At 38.9% G+C, this 20,781-nt stretch overlaps 2 protein-coding genes and 1 long non-coding RNA gene across 3 annotated transcripts; 2 read left to right on the top strand and 1 right to left on the bottom strand.

Annotated features, from left to right (window-relative positions):
• The first annotated feature begins 223 nt into the window (after positions 1–223).
• On the top strand, positions 224–8,431 carry lcat (lecithin-cholesterol acyltransferase). The gene is made up of 7 exons (XM_008411670.3): positions 224–935; positions 3,290–3,446; positions 3,631–3,746; positions 3,862–3,957; positions 4,166–4,390; positions 4,550–4,745; positions 7,664–8,431. Exons 1-7 carry the CDS (start codon positions 785–787, stop codon positions 8,025–8,027), a joined length of 1,305 nt encoding a protein of 434 aa, XP_008409892.1. The 5' UTR covers positions 224–784; the 3' UTR covers positions 8,028–8,431.
• LOC145551959 (uncharacterized) lies at positions 5,355–6,954 on the bottom strand. Its single transcript, XR_014087856.1, has 4 exons — positions 6,584–6,954; positions 6,146–6,290; positions 5,834–5,971; positions 5,355–5,725 (listed from the first exon to the last, which is right to left on the bottom strand). It is a non-coding gene; the product is annotated as an uncharacterized LOC145551959 (long non-coding RNA).
• A 1,954-nt stretch (positions 8,432–10,385) lies between the features above and the next one.
• On the top strand, positions 10,386–20,279 carry pla2g15 (phospholipase A2, group XV). The gene is made up of 7 exons (XM_008411672.3): positions 10,386–10,739; positions 14,646–14,802; positions 15,834–15,952; positions 17,011–17,109; positions 17,192–17,416; positions 17,790–17,902; positions 18,185–20,279. Exons 1-7 carry the CDS (start codon positions 10,604–10,606, stop codon positions 18,584–18,586), a joined length of 1,251 nt encoding a protein of 416 aa, XP_008409894.2. The 5' UTR covers positions 10,386–10,603; the 3' UTR covers positions 18,587–20,279.
• Positions 20,280–20,781: the final 502 nt, after the last annotated feature.

Raw genomic sequence — 20,781 nt, 5'->3', positions numbered from 1 at the left:
AACTGCAAAGAAAAAAAATTGAACAAGTTTGGACAATTATCACACCATAAAGATAACAGGCAGTTTCCCAAAATAAAAATAAAATAATGGTTTCATTTCAGAACATATTTGAGGAGTAAAACAGCAGCTGGTCCTCAATTTTTCTGTAAAAGCCAACTTCCAAGATTCATTTCTGTAACTCGTGTCTTAATTCCTTCCGAAGCTGGATGTTACCATGACCGTGAAGGCAGCATCAGAAAGTTCAGGCCGTGCAGACTCATCCCAGCTGGAGGCCGAAGGGAAGCCGTTATAGTTAGAATCTGATGCAAATGTCTCACTTCACGATAGCTAGCCTGAGAAGTCCTGTTTTCACCAACCAGAACTTATATGAGCGCTTTTTAAGTTACCTTAGAGACTAGTATTTTACGGGGGATTTTTCTTACTCCTATTTTATTCATGCGATTCAAAGAATAAATGTTTGTTCTGCAGCGCTTTTTGTTAATCATTGACGTCCTGTTGTCTAAACAAAACACGCGTGATCGAGAAGAATCGATAGGACAGTACGCAGACAGTGCACGTTTTATTTGCCTCAGCCTGCATTAATCACTCCGTGTAAAAGTAGTTTAACACTTATCTTCAGTGTAAATCAGGCACGCACCATCGCTTATGGTTAAAAAAAAAAAAAAAAAAACAGCCGCCCCTCGAGTCGGTGTGAGTGTCCTCTCTCCGTATTTGTTGCGCCCTCGTCGTCTGCAGCTGCTCACAAAGCGCCGAGCGGGGCTGCCGCAGCTGCCCGACAGAGAAGATGGGGTCCGCGGGTCACATGTGCTGGGCGCTGCTCGCAGTTCTTCTGCTGGGGCTTCATCACTCCGCCGGCTTCTGGATCGTCAACGTCGTTTTCCCACCCAGCATTAAAACCAAAATACCGAGCAACAACACTTCGCCGCTCATCATAGGTAAGAGGAGAGTTCGCTTCGGGTCTTTTAAATGTATTCTTCACAGAACGCGATGGATGTTTGATGAACCTCTTCCCTACTCAAACTTTCTGATAAATTATCTGTGTGTGTGTGTGTGTGTGTGTGTGTGGGGGGGGGGTATGTAATCGACCAGGGCGCCTGATCTGACTGTATTCTAATATTTGCTACTCATACATTTTCAAACGTAACCATCACCTCCTGTAAGCATATTTCACATTTCAAAACTTGTGTTTTTATTTTAGATTTAAAGTCATAAACGGGAAAAAAAAGTTCATAATTTTGAAGTGGGCCACAAAACTGCTAAAACTTAATATTTCTCCTATAACTCTCTGGGAATCACCCAAAAGCGTCCATGTTGACACTGGAGAAGCTGCAGAGATTCACAGCTCTGGTGGAAGAGTAATAATTATTTTTGGTCAGTTCGACAGATCTACCCTTTATGGAAAAGTGGCAAGAAGAAAACTTTAAGAAGTCTTGTTTAAAGTGTGAAAGAAGTTTCTCTGATGAGAAGAAAACCAATGTATACCCTTTTTGCCTACATCCTAAATTCAATATGTGGTAGTGAAAATATATATAGTGCAACTCAGGAAAAAGAAAAGGCTTTAAGACAGAGGTTCACCTTACACCAGTTGTCTAAGCATACATCCAGAGCTGCAAAGGAATGGCTTTCATCATAGAATGGTCCAGTCAAAGTCCAGACCTAAATTTAATCAAGACATGAAAATTGATGTTGCTAAGCACTCCATCTAATATGACTGATATTGTGACTTGTGGAAAACTCATAGTCATATGTTTGAAGTCTTGCAGCTGCACCTGTAGTGAAAGATAGTTTTTCAAAGTTTTGACCCAGATCAAATGTGGAAAAGTTAAATATTCCCTCCCAAGAAAGAGTTTTCCTCCTCGATGTTTTTCATATGTTTCTTTCTCAAGTTAAATGTAATTAAATTCTTAGATCAGTCATGATACCTACATGTTCAACGTAGACAGTCCTTTCATCAAGGTGATGTTTTCAGCATCAGAGTTTGATTAGCTCCTGTGGGATCCAACACAAGGATGCTAAAACATCTGGCTGTGGGAAACGGACTTCCTTATTTGGAGCATGACCAAATAAAGCCGAAGATACAAGGCAGATGGTAAATAAGAGTTACTCTTCAAGAGCTCAAAGAGCAGGTTTTTGTAAAAAACAAAACAAAAAAAAAAAACAAGTTTGAATACTGGGAAAATGTCATGAGTCATCCGTAATTTCTTTGTATTTTCCTTTCAAACGTACTGAATGTCCTGTAATCAGACCATTATGGGATGAATGTTCTTTAAACCGTTTAGCTCTGACTTGCATTTTTTAGGCATAAAGCCTCATACACCCAAGGGGTGACCCAGGTATTCAAGATTTGAGATTCAATTGTCACATAATATGACATGAAACAATACCAAAAATGAATCTTCAAGGTCCTCAATAAAAAAGACTCACAATAGACACAAGCTGGACATACCAAGCAACTTATTAAAGAAAAGTCTATGATAAAATTCCAACTATTACCTGAAAACTAATTTTTTTGCCTCATTGATTGGCAAAATAAAGTGACGTGGTCTGAAAGATATTGGAAAAACGTGCCCATGTTTGATATTGCCTCGTGCTTCTTGTTGTTTTAAGTGGGCTTAACTACTCACCCACTGAAATCTATATCCAGTGTGGCCTTCAAGGGCAGTGAAAGTCCAACCAGCAGGCCAAGTATGATGCTGCTCAATAGAGATTTTGTGCATACGGATTTGATCTGTTTTGTGCTTTTTGTGTCACACCTAAATGTTTCAAACCCATCAAGCGTGTTTGAGCATCAGAGATAGCTTGAGTAAACTCAAAATGCCGTTTTCACTAACTTTGACTGAGCCACTCTAAAACCTTAATTTTTGGGGCATTCAGAGGTGAACTTGTTGGTGTACTTCAGATTATTGTTTTGCCTCTAAACCCGAGTATGCGTAAGACAAAGGTCACAAATTTATGACCGGATGTTCTCATTCCTCATTTTCTGGGAGAAGCCAGAGTTCATGCTTACATCAATTACTTCAAATTGTCCAAGTCCTGAAACAGCAAAGCACCCCACAGACCATTACACTATCAGATTTGACTGTGTTAGCTGTTCCTTTTCTGAATTGCTCTGCTAGTTTTACTCACTGCAGGTAAAAGCAGATCTGACAAGATCTGCATCTGACAATACAGCATGTAGCTTAGATAATGAAGATTCGTCGTGGCGGGTTCCACAGATGAAACATTTTGCTGCATTTGTTTATTATTAAACACAACGACTTGAAGCACGTGTATGATGTTTTCTGTTCAGTGCCTGGGAACTTGGGGAACCGACTCGAAGCCAAAATAGACAAATCAACGTTGGTTCACTGGTTCTGCTACAAGAAAACTGAAAACTGGTTTCCCCTGTGGATCGACCTCAACATGTTCATGCCAATAGGTGTGGACTGCTGGATAGATAACATCAGGTAACACGCTGTTTTAAGTTGTCCAACAACACCTGCATTCTGTTGGTGTCTCTCTTTTACTTTCAGATGAATACTTTGTTTTACTCTGAATCGATTGATATCCAGAATTTTAAAAATGAGCTATTTTTCAGTTATTTGATCAATTTATTTTGTCGCTCATGTTTTTTTGTTTTTCTCCCTTCAGACTTGTTTACAACAGGACAACACGACGCTCGTCCAACTCACCAGGGGTGCAAGTCAGAGTGCCGGGATTTGGGGAAACCTACTCCATAGAGTTTCTTGACTACAACAAACTGGCAGGTAAGACGACTGAACCGGGGTTAATTAAAAGTCTTTCTACTTCAACTCACTAAATTGAGCTTGGTTTTCGTGTGTTTGTATGCAAGTTACCAGAGTATGACTCTGTTCTTTCGAGGTTACTTTCATACTATGGTGGAACATTTGGTCAACGTCGGCTATGTCCGGAACGAGACGGTTCGTGGAGCGCCGTACGATTGGAGATTAGCACCAAGTAAGTGGGTGTCCTGTTAAAACACCTAATGTGGGCCAAGTTTGTCATCCATTGTTTTTTTTTTTATTGCAACTGTAATCACTAATTAATCGTTTATCTCAGTGCCTCTGCATCAACAGAGGGAGGAATTTCAGGTGGTGATTTTTGATACAACTGGATGTCTGATTTGACCCAGAAAGAACTCATCATCCCTCTCGTGTCTTCATAGATGAGAACGCAGCCTATTTGCTAAAGCTGCAGGAGCTGGTTGAGGAGATGTACAACCAGTACCAGAAACCAGTTTACCTACTGGGACACAGCATGGGCTCCCACTACGTCCTCTACTTCCTCAACCATCAGCCAAAGGCCTGGAACGACAAGTACATCAGGGGTTTTATTTCCCTTGCAGCTCCATGGGGGGGCGCTGTTAAAGCACTCAGAGTTTTGACCTCAGGTAAAGTTTAACTGGAACAGAACCTGCAGCAGATGATTAATGGATAATACCAGAAACTCGATCAGAAACTTGATTTTTTTTTTTATTTGGCACCAAGTCAAGATGTGCTGGTGAGTTTGTACCTTCTTGCTGTTCACTTTCTACTAAAACTCACTGCAGGTGAAAATGACGGCATCCCGATGATTTCCAACATCAAGATCCGCGAGGAGCAGAGGATGATGACCACTAATCCCTGGTTGCTGCCGTCAGAGGAGGTTTGGCCAGAGGACCATGTTTTCATCTCCACTCCAGCCTTCAACTACACCCATCGGGACTACAAGCGTCTTTTCACAGACATCAGCTTTGAGGATGGCTGGTAACTTAGAGCTTTTATGCTCTTTCTATAACTTCAAAATGATGCTTTTAAAACACTTTTATATAGATATTTAGTTCTCTCTCTGCACCAGCTTTATACAGTAAACATGTGAAAGAGGATGCTTTGGTCAGAACCTTTTCTCTTGCATGTAGATCTCAGTTTGTTGGCCCAGGTGAAAAAAAAGTATACTTTAGTATACTAAATTTTAACATACTTTAGTATACTTTTATTGATGTACTTAAACTGTACTATTTTGGAACAACTAATTTTGTGCTTAGTATACTTTAGTAGTATTTAAATAGTATTAAATTACAACTATTAGTATATTTTAGTGTACTATATGTACTTTTTTGGAACAACTTCCAAGTGTACTTAAAGTATACTTTTTAAATATATTTCAGAGCTTTATTATATTTTGATATTATATTTTGAGTGTAATTCTGTCTCAGAATTATATTAAAAATATATTTTTTTATAAATATTTAATATACTTTATATATTTTAAATATACTATTAATATATTAGTAATGTATTTAAATTACACTTAATTTTTATTTTTGATTTAAAATTACATGGAAAGATTAATTACACAAGATGTTCAAGGTAATTCAAATATTTTGTTTTATTAGAAATTTTAAAATTGTCCAATTTTACTCAACTTTATGAACTTTATATATATTATCAGTTTTCACATCAAAAGTGAACACAATGAACATGAAAATTTAAGTGTGACAAAGTGAGGACCAATGACAGAACATTCCCGTTCACTGCACCTTACAGAAACCTACAAAAAAGAACAATAGAGCAATTAAACAGAGAAAGCATTTGTATTTAAAGAGAACAGAAAAATGGCAAATAAAAAAATAATACTTACAATTTTAAGACATTGTGGACTCGCCATGTATGTGACATCATCAGAACTGATGAAGATTGGGACCGGATGCCTGGGGTGGAAAAACATTTCTGGGTGTCTTCTTTGCCTGTTTATGTTAGAAGTAGAAAAAAATAGTCAGCAATGTCATAGAATCAGTTGATGTTGGCATCAACTATGAAGCTGTTTTAAGTGTGAACTTAAGGAGACAAACTACCTTAAAATCTTTCCATCCATGATCTGAACACACTGATCCTTGTAGGATGGTGAGGGGGGCTGGTGGTGCCCATCTCCAGCAGCCATCAGATGATAGGCAGGGTTCACCCTGGACAGGTCACCAGTCCATCACTGGGCCCTGAAAGTCAACAATAAAAAAAAAAGTAAGATAAATGTTAGATTAACAAGAAGAGAAAAATTCTTTCCAGTTATCTTTAAATCAAATCGTGTTTATTAAGCACTTGGTGTTGGTAACACAGCAGTTTTTGTTGTTGAAAATGTAGCTAGCTCCTCATTGAAAAAACAAACTTACATCATGAAGACGATGTGAAGGTTCATCTTCAGAGCTGGTTGGTGATCTGGTGGAGTCAGAGCCTCTTCTGAGACAGGAAAGTTTTTAGGTTTTCTAACATCCGATTTTTCTGGCTTCCTCTTTCATCTTCATTTGCTTAGTTAGACTGCAAACATATGTTGAAGATAAAAATCATTGATGAATGAGTTAGAACAACCACCTCACAATATCAAAGTTTCTTTGTCTTATGGAGCTTAATTAAAACCAGGTTAGTTTATGAATTAAAGTATAAGTCGCCACAAATAACCTCCATGCAGTTATAACATGAAGCTGAATGATTGCTATAGTAATAATCATACAATAAAATTTATAAAATAATTATTTAAGAAACCAACGTAAGTTATATATCTTTACTGCACTTTTTATAATTAAATGAAGATAATTAATTAGCAAACTTGCCACCAGCTAGCAACACTTAGCAGCCTTCATCCCCCCGGGCTCCTTTTGTGACACACATTTCATTTCCATCGGTTGTTGTCCCGTTGTGTTGTCGTCTAACTCGGACTAGGACGTCACCAGCTTGAATTTACCAAAATTAGTAACTATTGTCAAGGCCCTCTCTACTTTTAAGGCAATATTATGCGAGTAAAAATGGCGAATTTGAACAGCGTCTGTTATCTTCCCTGCGTTCGTTTTTTTCTTCTCTTTGTGGCGTTTTTTAAATAAATGAAATGTGCAATACCGCCACCATCTGGTCTGGAGTATGAACTGGAGCTAATACCGTTGATTGTAAGGTTTTACATCACACATCTGAAAATTGATTGGGTACTTTCTTAAAAATTACATCATGATTATCCTTTTTTATTGTATGCAATCTTAATAAATAGTAAAATATTATTAAGGCATTTAAAAATTCATACATATTAATTCATATTTTGTTCACTTATAGTATATTTTTATTTAATATATTAAAAGTGCATTTTGGTACAATTATGTTTAAGTGTGTTTAAAGTACTAATTTCGAAATTGGTAGAAGTGTATTTTTAGTATACTTCAGATATACTTATAGGTAGTACACTTAATAATTAGTATACTTAAAGTGTACTTTCACAAATTTAAGTATGTTTGAAGTATACTAAAGTATACTTTTTTCACCTGGGGGTAAACTATTAAAATATTGAACTTGCTCACAAGATTTGAAGCATCTTTGTTGCATTCCTGAAAACTTTTCACATCTTAAGTAAATGGCTTTTGGCATTTGTCTAAGCTGAAATTAAATTCAAATGTGTTTTGACATGTTTGTTTTAGGGACACAGACTAGTTCAGCTTTGACTTTCTTAAGTTGTGGTGTTTCTGTGCCCCCTGCTGGTGAGGGAAGTTATATCATCCACCGAAGGGCTTTTTAGCAGCTTCAGTTTTCTGTAAAGCTAATTTGAAAACAACTACAGATGCTTTCAAATCAAAATCGTGTGGATTATGTAAGAATAAACAGCAAACATAACAATAATAATTAAATAGATCTTTTTTTTCTGATTGCAGGCACATGTGGGAGGACACCAAGAACCTCACCAGTGCTCTCCACCCGCCCGGCGTAGAGGTGTGGTGCATGTACGGCGTGGGGCTTCCGACGCCCGTAACCCATATTTACAACGAGGAGTTTCCCGACGGGGACCCGGTGGACTTTGTTTACGCTGACGGGGACGACACGGTGGACAGCTTCAGCATGGGCTTGTGCAAGCGCTGGGTGGGGCAGCAGGAGAAGCCCGTCCACGTGACGGAGTACAGGGGCCTGGCCCACCTAGACATGGTGTTCCATGAGAAAGTGCTCAATCAGATCCAGCAAATCCTGGAGGGTAAATCCGATGTGCCCAAAGAGGTCGATGTCCGGTCAGATGTTATATAGCAGACGTTACAGTGCTGTGTTTGGTGTAGCTGGATTCCCGTGTAAAAATAAGCATATTTGGTCACTATGTTCAGCTATAAATTGTTCTGGACTGAAGGAGTCTGACTCTGACCTTCTCATTTAAACTAAAGTGTTGGTTTATCTGTGCTCTGTTTATTCCCACATGTATAGGGTCAACTGTTTTAGATCAGCATCAAATCAGTGTTATTTTTAAAGCATGTGTTCCACAACTTGAAGGTAACAGCTGTTTTTGTAATGTATGTTTTCTGTAGGGTTTATATTTTTGTAGAGTTCAGAGATAAAGCGGAATAAATTTGAACAGTTTAGATATAACTTCTCTGAATATTGTCTGTTCTTCTAAACTATTGATGCTGTAAAAAATAAAAAATGGGATAATCATTTTATATCTAAAATTTACTTGTCTGCGATGTCTACAAACAGCTGGACTGATGAAACCGACAATGTGATACATTTTAAACTCTGATGATGACTGTTGGATGATCAGGATGCTGCCAGATAATCTATTGCTGGATTCACGATGCCACTACTTGTGCCCTCTGGTATCGATTTTTGACGTGCAATCATTGAAATACTGGATCAAATTACAGTGGATCTAAAAAAGTGTGCACATCCATGTAAAAATGCCTGAGTTTTGTTAAAAAATGATACCGTGATTATTTCAATGTGTTTTTCTATCTTTAATGTTACACGTAGCCCATATATTCAAATGAAACATCTCTATCTAGAGGAAACATCTGGCAATAACCTTGTTACAGACATGTGCACACCTTTAAATGAACATTTGGTTGAAGCACCTTTTAAATCAGTTTCAGAATCCAGTTTCCTTTAGTTCAATTTGATTAGCCTGAATTAAAATTCAACCCCGTAGCAAAACGTTTACTTTTACATATTTTAAGTAATGCCATAACGTTTAGAGAAGAATTAGAATAATGTCATTGTATATATACACTGCTCAAAAAAATAAAGGGAACACTTAAACAACACAATATAACTCCAAGTAAATCAAACTTCTGTGAAATCAAACTGTCCACTTAGGAAGCAACACTGATTGACCACGGGGACCCTCGTCGGGTCAATCCGTGTTGCTTCCTAAGTGGACAGTTTGATTTCACAGAAGTTTGATTTACTTGGAGTTATATTGTGTTGTTTAAGTGTTCCCTTTATTTTTTTGAGCAGTATATTTTTTTTCAGCCATTGTAAAGGATATATGTGATATTAAAGATGCAAAAATTTCCAAATTATTATTCGTGGTCTCCTTTTTGTACCTTACAAAACTCTGTCATATTATCAGACGTGTGTGTGCGTGTGTGTGCGTGTGTGTGTGTGTGTGTGTGTGTGCGTGTGTGTGTGTGTGTGTGTGTGTGTGTGTGTGTGTGTGTGTGTGTGTGTGTGTGTGTGTGTGTGTGTGTGTGTGTGTGAACTTTTTGTCTCCTCCATCTTTCCAAATCAAATTCTTCATGGTCATCTGTTTTTCTTTGTTTTGTTGTTGCTCCTGTTTGATACTGAATTTATCTTTAATATGTACCACAATAAATTAATGTAGGTCCAACAAGGGAAAAATATCTAAAATGCGGCATTAAAAAGTCAGAGAAATTGATATTTCCGTTGAAATGCTCAACAGGAAATAACTTTAATATAGCCTACTGTGGAGTTCTAAAACTATTTTAAAAACTGCACTATTACAAAGTAGTGTGGTGCAAAGTTGAGAATGGTATTTTTTAAATGCTTCCTTTAAATAAAGGATGTTCAGGCTCCATAATTTTCCAAGCTGAAATTTAAAAGGCTTTATGAACGACTGAAAATAAAAACCTGAGGAGTAAAAAAAAGAAAGGAAAAAACTCAGTGAAGTAGTCATTTCCGATAATTGTTTTAAATAATGTCTCCTGTGCCTTACTCAGCATCTCTAAACTGGGACCCTGTGTACAATCTATTTTGAAGTATTTTTCCCAAATACTACTTTTTGTAATGTATTTATCCTCGCATTCAATTAAGAAAATTAATGGTAAAAAAAGAAAAGACTGGGAGAAAAATATTTACAAAATTTATTTGATTGTAGGCCAATAGAAAAATGCTAAAAAAAAAATTTTAAAAAAAAGCTAACAATAAGCTTTACAAGATGAGATTTTGCAAATTATGTAAATTAAGATTAAATCATGGCAAAGACAAAGAGCCTTACAAATTATCTTGTGTTTTAGATAAGATAAATTAACAACGTCTGGAAACACCAATAGTCCATACTGTTAAAGTCAAATTCCAGACATTTCGAGACTGCGAGGGAATCCTGTGCACTGACAACAAAACAAAGGCTTTTATCGATTGTTTATCGTTCATCACGTCTGAATCGACTCTGCCGTCGATTACTCAAGGCTACTGTTTGATTTGCTCGGCAATCTGCACCTCGTGATCTGCAGTTGTTTACTCATCATCGGCATCTGAAGTGGTTTGATCAGATGATCGAAGGTATTTAACCGACAAAAGAAACAGCGGGCGGCAGTGCCTGCTAGCACACGCAGAGGAGCCGACAGTGACCCACCGGCTATGCCACATCGGGAGCCATGGCGGGCTGGCACCGGTTAACAGCCCTCTGCATCGGCTTGTTGTTATTGTTTTTGGAACCGAGCAGCGGCAGACCCGCGGAAGAATGCCTCCAGAACAAGTCATGCCAGAGCCAGAGACCCCCCGTCGTCCTCAGTAAGGCGTATATTTTTGTCTTATGTCATATCCGGGTGTAAAATATCATCTTAGAGTTAAAACCAAGTGCTGCCAGGTTCTTTTTAATTCATGCTGGGGTACAGGGTGTACCAGCAACGAGGAAATTGTATTCAAGAAAGTTCACGTCCGTATATTTCCGCGTTGAGAATAGAGGTGTGTTGGGGTTAGAACTAAGGTTCTTACTCATGTAACGGACTATTTCGCTGTTTTACGGGATTCCTCCTCTGATAAGGTCTAGTTATTAATGTGACAAGTGCTGTTGAGTCGAGTTCAGTTCGGCATCACGTTGCGCGTTCACACGGCGTTTTATGGCTACAGCCTCATGGTGTATTCAAGTACACTTGATAACTTCGGACACTTAATAACTCCAAAGACGTATTATCAAATGTCAAACTCTTTTGCAACACTTTCCAAATGTTTAACCATTTTATATTGGATTTGTTCAGTAATTTGACTAAACCTGCTGTCAGTCGGGTTGGGCTAAATCTCCTGAATAGTTGCTTGTAAAAATAAATAATTTCATCTCGGAAAGCTTTAAAATAATTTTAACAATACTAAGTTAAAATGTGTGGGTCGAGAATTATTTGAATATTGTGTCTTAATAATTTACATTGAAAAAGGTGTGACTATTAGCTGGAGATGGGCACCAGCACCCCTCCAGACCCCATTAGGGACAAGGGTGCAGAAAATGGATGGATGGATGGATGGAAGGAAGGTGTGACTATTATAAACAAATTGTAAGTTACTGTCATAAAATATTCTGCCTTATTGTGTGGAAAATAAATGATGGTAAATTGACATCACAGTCAATTTACCGTCAGCAACAGAGGACATTAAGCGTGTAAACATGCATTATTTTATGGACGTTGTAGTTAGATCCTAAATTTAAGATATACATTGTGCCCAGTAATCAGAATCAGAACATGGCTTTGATTTGATATCCAAAAACATATTTGATTTGTTTTTGGATATCAAATCAAATATTTTTTTGCAATATAGGTTCTTGAAAACCTTATCAGACTATTTGATTAAAAAAAAAAAAAAATTCCAGTTAATCAAACTAAAATTAACTAGAAATTTCAACTTTAAGCAAGCTAAATTTCAACTTTAAGCCACAGCTAAACGATTGTTTCAAATTAATGCTGAGGTCATAATCACTGTCCAGTACCGTGGACCTCCGCACCACAGAAATGATGTCAAACTAGGATAAAAAATATGTAGATTTTCAGTCTCGTAGCACAAGGGAAGAAGAAATAAAAATTAGTATTAATGTCTGTACATAAATCCATTCTTAATTTTATACTTTGGTGTATAAGTGATTAGATTATTTTCAGATATGATTTGATCAAATTTGAGTATTTTTGAGTATTTTTAAAATGGCCAATATAGAACAAGTTGGAGTTTTGGTTAGATTATGTCATTTTATCAGGTCAGTGTACACCCGTAAAAGCGCCTGAAAATGTATTTTTTATTTTTTATCTTAATTTATGGGGGGTGGGGGGGGGATCCATTGCAGTTATTTTTAGTATTAATATCCTTTTGCACGATTTGACTTGAATGCACCACGGATTTAAAATGTGGTGGTAAATGGCTGTGTAGAAGCGCCTGTAAAATCAAACGCAAGACGTGTCCAGAAACGTTTTTTTGTTAATCACAGTGAAACTATTTCCCTTATTATAAAAAAAAACATGAAAAAAAGTCTCTCTGTTTTTTTTGTTTGTTTGTTTGTTTTTTAACCTGTAAGGCGACTTTTATTATCGAGTCAATTGCATTTTTTTTAATGGAATAAAAAGCTCTCTAAGAATACAGTTTGATTTGTGAAATCTCCCTTTAATTTATGAACTCACAAAAATAAGTATGTTAATTATATTTTGAGGTAATTTATAGTTTGGCATGTAGCATTTGATTTCTATAGGAGGGGTGAAGGGTTCCTTGCCACTTTTTCAGCTTATTTACCTGTAGTTTATTTACACTCCTCTGCTTTACATTATTCCTCCATTGGAAAACAAGATGGAAACACAAGGGATGACTCAAGACCTGTTTATCATGTGTGAGTCCAGAAGTCTTCTGGTCATATGACTCCACTCAGCTTGAATTTGACTCTTCAGCACAGCAGCCATTTAGCTTTACTGATAACCTAATTACATCTCTTGGGAGTTTTCCACTCTCTTTAGTGCTCAATAACTCTTATTTATGATTCAGTTTAAAACATTTGTCTAATTCTCAGGGGGAAAGAAAAAAAAATCTTCTCGTTCTGTGTTTGGAGGGTCGAGTTTGGAGACGTTTATCTCTGTTTGTTCAAGCCACAGGCTCTTGTCTGAACACATTAGCTTGATAAGGCTGTGGAGCGGCTCTGATCTCCAATGTGTTGTTTGACTAAACTTGTGGAAAAGAGAAATAACAGCCTCATAAACTCCCAGTATTTAGTAACTCGGAACAGATTTCTTCCAAAAACATTTTTTGGAGAATGGGCACCCTCCACTCGTGACGACTCTGTGAAATTAAGAATCGTTTTCACGACTCGGATCAATGCGGTGTCTGTTTTCAGGGAGATTATTCTGAGTGTCCTGCTGTTTGCGCTAATGGCGCAGCAGCTGGTGGTGAAATGCTGCAGCAACCTTTGACTAAGATCAATGCATACAATCAAACATGTAGCCCACATGTTTGACTTTGTGTTGCGTAAACTTTTCAGGATGACGAAAGGCTGAGTGATGATCATCAGTACGGCAAAAAATACCATCCTTGATTTCACTCTTTATTTTTTTCAGTGTTTGAATAGAGGGGGCACATTTACACATTAAATAGCTGCAATTCATAATCATGATTAGTCAGGGTTGGGGTCTGTTTATTTGTATTTTTTTTTAACAATGGGGTAAAATTAAGTGAAAGGAAAACATTAAAAGTATGGAGAATTTTTATAAACTGAAGAGATCTGCAGCTGTATGTTTGCTCAGAAAGAGAAATGGTTCATGATTTCAGCTCATCATCACCTGAGCTGCATTCCTGTTTCACACCCTGACTGAATAACATGTCCGGACAGATTTCTTTACGATTTAGAGCCTTGGTATTAAAATGCTTGCAGAATGTGGTTGGCCCTGCTGGAAAACAACAAGACAGTATTGCTGCATCAAAACCTGGAGACTGCAGCTTTCTTGCTCCTCTTCATGTTTCTTTTTCAATGAAACCAGGCAGGCAGGGATTTTCACTCCACAGCGTGTGTGTGCGCATGTGCGCTCACACACAGCGTGTGCTGATATTCAAGACTTTAATTACCTGTAGTGTTGCTGCTTTTATGTTTTCAAATATAAACATGTTTTTAACTTTAACCATTCCATCCATCCATTTTCTTGCACCCTTTTTCCCTCAGTGGGGTCGGGAGGGGTGCTGGTGCCCATCTCCAGCCAACGTTTCGGGCGAGAGGCGGGGTACACCCTGGACAGGTCGCCATGCAGTCTGTCGCAGGGCAACACAGAGACACACAACCATGCACACACACACACTCACACCTAGGGGCAATTTGGAGAGGCCAATTAACCTGACACCCGTCAGTACCCGGAGAAAACCCACGCACGCACAGGGAGAACATGCAAACTCCATGCAGAAAGACCCCAGGCCGGGAATCGAACCCAGAACCTTCTTGCTGCAAGGCAACAGCTCTACCAACTGCGCCACTGTGCAGCCCACTTTAACCATTTTTGCACAAATTTCTTATAGACTCTATTAAATCCTGATTTAAATTTTTTTTCTTCTTCTTTTTTTGTTTTGTCAGATAAAAGATCAACCATTTGGTTCTCTAGGCGGTTGGATGTATTTTTGTGGTTTAAAACATTGTGATCAGACTCTTTGGTCAGTTTGTGAGGTGACTCTGCGTGTTGCTCGTTGCAGTCCCGGGGGATCTGGGGAACCAGCTGGAGGCGAAGCTGAATAAATCCGGAGGGGTCCACTACCTCTGCTACCAGAAGACGAAAAACTTCTTCACTCTGTGGCTCGACGTGGAGCAGCTGGTGCCCATCCTTATTGACTGCTGGATAGACAACATGAGGTGGGTGGGAGTATCTTTCAGAGCCGAATTAAGATTGGAACTGTGTTTAAAAAATAAATAAATAAAAAATTATAGGCCTTATTTCTTATAGCTGACTGCAGTGCTTAGTGTTTCCCAGTGGTGAAAAGTGAAAAGGTCAATCGTTTTCTTCATTCAGAAAAGGCTTTTTGCGTCTTTATTCAGGCTTTACGTAATACTGTGCAAAGAGTCTCTAACTCCAGTCCTCAGCAGCTACTCCACACACACTTTGATCAAATAAATGGCTTCTTAGCAGGCCTTTACCAAAGTCAATGGGATGTTGAAGAGGTAATTCCACCGTCTGATTCAGGTGGTGGAGCAGGGATGAATCTGTAAGTTGTAAGACAGCAGCTCTTGAGGACAGGAGTTTGAAGATCCCTGCTGTAAACCAACTCTTATCACTTTAGATTTTTATTTTTAAGCAGACAGTCTTAAAGTCTTTCACTCTGTCCTTCATTAGCAAAGTTTTTCTTTGGATCTTGGCTGCTATTCACTCTTTTACAGCGTTCAGAGCTTGAGCTTGGCTGCTGATTGGCTGGTTGGAAAATCAAATTTCTCCCCAATCCAGTAATGCATCAGAGCTGAGGAGCTTGTACTGCTGCTCTTTGGTGTGGAAGTTACTACTGAGAATGTCTATTTTTAGCATATTGAAGGCGATTAAAATGTACGTGTGAGAGAGGAAAACAATATTAAGAATGTTATTTCAAAATACTTCTTCACATTGACAGTAATGATGTCAAATTATCTTGACATTTTAATTCCACAGCAAACGGTCATAACATTGCAATCTGGACAGTCGCAGCTGTTGGTTAAAACCCAAACCTTTGCTCTCGCATCTGCTTGGTGGACACAAAAACCAGAGACGGAGAAGTTCCATTCCCACATCACAAATAATGTGGTGAACTCTGGGACTGAAAACGGGAACCGTTTCTGTTCAAGTTGAACTTCCAAAACTCGGTGGGCCACACGGATGCAGAACTGATCCAGATTTGTGTGTGTGTCTACTTCTGCAGGCTGATCTACAACAATATCACACACACCTCCGACTCTCCACCAGGTGTGGAGATTCGAGTCCCGGGATTCGGAAAGACGTATTCCTTGGAGTTCCTGGACCCCAGCAAGGGCAGTGTGGGTGAGTGAAAGAAGCCTAGGAGAGACCTGTGAGCTCCACCAACCTGAGAACCTTGGACCTCAACAAAACTCCAATAACTTCTTCTCAGAGACATTTCCAGGTTCTAAAACGTGTAGCAAACATGTTGGCTACATAAATTATGGAATATCTCATTAATAGATTAAAAAAATAAAAAAAAACTGGAAAAAATTTTTGAAATCTACAATTTGGTGCGACCCCTCGTTCCGATCAAGCATCGGAAGAAGAATATGTAATTTTTAACAGAAAGGAATCAGATCTAGCCTCAGCATGAGCGGCCATTTGTTAGGGCTTCAGAAAACGGGAAACTGAGAGAATAACTTACACGCACATGGCGAAGAGTACGTCTGCTTTCAATCTGTCTGCATAGCTGTCATTGACAGAAAGCCATAAGAAGGCCTGTTTGCAGTTTTCCACAAACATTGAAGGGGACGCAGGGAGCATGTGGAAGAAGAAGAAGCTCTGATCAGCCTTTCATGCCAAATTTTGTGCGTTGCGGGAAAAAAAAACACTGCACTTTAACACACTTTCTGCAACCATGCAGAATTATTGTTGTAGCATCATGCTGTGGGACGCTAGATACCGTAAGAACAAAAACCGAAAAAGATTAGAGGCTGGGTTGGAGTCTTTTCTCCACCTTCCAGTCAGCGACCGTAAGCAACCAGAGCCACAGCGGAGTTGTTTAGACTAAAGCATGCTCTTGCTGACGTAGTCCAAGTTCAGGCCTAAATCTAGTGGAGAACTTGAGATGTTTTTCAAAGTTGAATGATTTAAAATACAGAGTGATGTCTGCAAAAACCCAACCGTCACAAATTCTCTCTGATGAACACAATAAACTGTCAGCTATTCTACAGTGAAACAAACTAAGCATGTTTCCACAATTTAATTTTTTTTAAAGGAAAAAAAAATATTGGGCGTACATAAACTTATATGTGCCACCCTTATGCTCAACATTTCTAAATCTTTATTTATTTATTTTAACTCTGTACTACAACCATCTGGTGTATTTATCTAACATACCTCATGTTTGTGTATTCCAGGCATGTATTTCTTCACCATCGTGCAGGCGCTGGTGGATTGGGGCTACACCAGAGACGACGACGTGAGGGGAGCGCCGTACGACTGGAGGAAAGCACCGAGTAGGCACCGATGCTAAAACGACAAAATGCCACGACTCGGTCTGTGAGCGGAGTCTCAGTTCTGTCTTTCTTTTTTTTCTAGATGAAAATAAAAATTATTCCCAGGATCTGAAGAAGATGATTGAGGAGATGGCGGAGAAAGCCGGACGGCCCGTGGTGCTCATCGCCCACAGCATGGGGAACTTGTACACGCTGTACTTCCTCAACCAGCAGCCGCAGGCCTGGAAAGACAAATACATCCAAACTTTCATCTGTCTGGGACCACCATGGGCCGGCGTGGCCAAAACCCTCCGCGTGGTCACATCCGGTAAGAGAGCGTGAAAGCTGTGCTGACTTTCAAAAAACATCAAAACTAAACTAACATCAGAAACCAAAATATGTCGTTTTAAAGCAGGGACGCATAAACAATACTGATTCTTTGAAAAGAATTTTTTTAATTTTTTAATTGTTCAAAATATAAACGGAGGCCTGTAGAATGTGAGATGAGATGAAATTTTTCTTCCATTTCAGAGAAACTTTGTTGTGCTTCTGTCCATCAAAGGATGCGTGAAACTGTAAAATAAGATCAAGAAGAAACATCTTGCACTTCTCAGGAAACCAGAGAGTGAAACTCTGGGTCAGAAATAATCTCCTGACTTTCAGTTCTCTGTACCTCATTTTCTTTGTTCTCCAAAATTTAGGTGACAATGACAAAATCACGTTGATCAGCCCACTGCAGATTCGCTCACAGCAACGGACCGCCGTCTCCACCACCTGGCTCCTCCCGTACGCCCACACCTGGCCCAAAGATCAGGTCTGTGATCTGTGACTTAATCCTTAAATTATGCACATCTGACTGGATATTATTTTAATTGCCAGTATTTGGTCTCCTCTCCTCCACCTTTTGTTCAGGTTTTCCTCTGTAGATAATCTGTTGACCTTTTACCTGCTTATTACCACATTGACCAAAATGAAGTCCTATTGAAAAAAAATGTCACAAACAGAAAAGGGATCAGAACTGGTAAAAGTTCTTGGATTAATCCCATTCTGCTGCCTTATTTAATCTTTTTTTTTTTTTTATTTTCCTTACCTCCAGGTTTTGGTCCAAACCCCCACCAACAACTACACCGTGCAGGACTACGAGAAATTCTACTCAGACATCGGTTTCGCAGAAGGCTGGCTGATGCGCAAGGACACCGAGCCGCTGGTGTATAACCTGACCGCCCCCGGCGTCGCTGTCCACTGCCTGTACGGCCACGGCGTCCCCACGCCCGAGGCCTTCCAGTATTCGGACAAGTTCCCAAACGTGGAGCCCAACGTGACGTACGGTGACGGGGACGGGACGGTCAACCTGTGGAGCGCCATGCAGTGCAAGCGGTGGGTGAGACAGCAGAAGCAGCCCGTCATTCTCAAAGAGTTGCCGGGCAACGAGCACGTAGAAATGCTTTCAAACATCACCACCTTGGAGTACATAAAGTCTGTGCTTTTCTCCCTGTGATGCTGCCAAAAGCCTGAGGTTCATGCCAACAAATGCCTCAACTCAAAGTGTTCAGATTTTACTTGAAAAATCCTGGAAGCTTTTTTTTTTGTGTGTGTGTGTGAACTGATGCGTGTAACCCTGAAATCTCCAGATGTCGAGGTGTTTTTGTCATTAAGACTTAATACTTTTCTATCTTTTTCGGATTTTCACAAAGTTTAGATTTTATTCAACAACTTGTTACAGGATAAAAGAACGTGTGAGTGTCAAAAACCAGGGATGATTTATTAATGCTGTGAGAGATTTCTGAAGCCCTTTGTAACAGAACATTTAAAGCACAGATTTTAATCACCCTGTTTATTAATTTTATAAATGATTTTGCATTTTTGTCTTCTTTTCGTTTAACTTGTGAGATTTGCTGATTGCGTTTTGCACTCAGCTAAGCTGTTGTGATCGGTTATGCAGAAGTTGCAGACCGCCGCCATATCAACGCTGCAAAAACACAAAACCTTTTGGTCTAGTTTCTAGTGCAAAATATCTTAGTACACTTGAAATAAGACAAAACTAACAGACAAGTAACTTTTCAGCAAGATATAGGAGCTTGTTTCAAGTAAATAATATTAGTAAAAAAAAAAGTACTGTTCCACTGACAGATTATTTCACTTATAACAAGACATTTTTCCCCATGTAATAAGTGACAATCTACAGAGCCCCTAAGGGGACATGGAGGAAAAAAAAAAAGGAAAGAAATCCCGACTTACAATATTATCTCGAGATCCTGACTTTCGAGATAATAAGTCGGGATCTCGACTTAGTTTCTCGACTTAGTTTCTCGAGATAATAAGTCGGGATTTCTTTTTTTTTTTTTTCTCCATGTCCCCTTAGGGGCTGTGTAACAATCTGCCAGTGGTACTAGTACTTTTTTTTTTTTTCTAAACTTAAAATGAGCGCTTGCTGAAGTTACCTGTAAGTTAACTTTGTCTTAATTCATGTGTATTAAGACACATGAGCAACTAGACAAAAATACTTGGTAAGATTTTGTGTTTTTGCAGTGAGACTTTTTTTTTTTTTAATGATTTTATGATCTACATAATATTCTGAAAGTTGAGTAATGCAGAAAAAAGATCACCAAAAAAAAAGGAACGGCTAATCTACTTGGTCCATTTTCCTGTTTGAATCTTTTTGTTTGGGTTTGGTTTCAAGCAGGTGCCTTAAAAAGCTTTAATTGCAGGAAGCCGGAAGGAGGAGACTCTTCTTGACGTGGATCTTCTCCTAGATCAGGGGTGTCCAAAGTCGGTCCTCGAGGGCCGGCGTCTTGCATGTTTTAGTTCTCTCCCTAGTGGTAGTAACAGCCTCCTCATCAAGTCAATGTTCTGCTTAGGCCTTCTAATCAGCCATCATTTGATGCAGGTGTATAAAACCAGGGAGAGAACTAGAACATGCAGGATGCCGGCCCTTGAGGACCAACTTTGGACACCCCTGTCCTAGATGTTTTATACTTTTTCCTCGTTGTTTAAGCAGGTGTTAAATGTTGAGACCTTTTAGAGAAACCCAAATTCTGCTGTGCAGATGTGGAGAGAAAACTCTGGACCTACGTGATTGTACTGTGCCATGAAGCCCTGACCAAAATGATATTACTATGAAGTTTCACTTCTGCTGTAAGTGATTATAAATGTGTATCCTGCCTTCTGTAGAGTAAAATACTTCAAGTGAACCACTCATGACTGAGTTTTATTTCTAGTTGGAGCATCATAAAACACATTTCTCTCACTCAGCGTTTGTCAATCTTATTTTTCTCCTTGTTTATATAAATATATAATTTTGATACAGCAGAGAGCTGAGTACTGTCATGTCATAACAGGAAATGGCTAATTGTGTGAAATTTAAATTGCAGCACAACTTTCAGGTTTTACATGTTTTCATCTTTGTTTATTCTTTGACTTTGAAATGAGTTACTTTGTGTTTTCTCTTCTGAATTTATGTTTCGCATTTGCCAGTTTTAACGGAGCAATGAGACGCAAAGGAAAAAACAAATGCTTCCTCATTCTCATAAGCCTTGATCAAATGACCTTCTCTGTTTTTCTTGTAAATGCCACCCTGTTACTCACTGAGGTTTCAGAGCTCGGTAAAAGCCCAGCTTCCTCTAATAGAGATGCTGTCTTCACACAACAGCTTCGAGTGCACGCAATAAAAATTGGTTCTGCGAAGAACAAGTC

The sequence above is a fragment of the Poecilia reticulata genome, chromosome 6, assembly GCF_904066995.2.
Source record: "Poecilia reticulata chromosome 6, P_reticulata-male-v2, whole genome shotgun sequence".
NCBI classification, from domain to species: Eukaryota; Metazoa; Chordata; class Actinopteri; order Cyprinodontiformes; family Poeciliidae; genus Poecilia; species Poecilia reticulata.
Note: the sequence above shows the minus strand (reverse complement) of the source record. Positions and strands in the feature narration are given on the sequence as shown.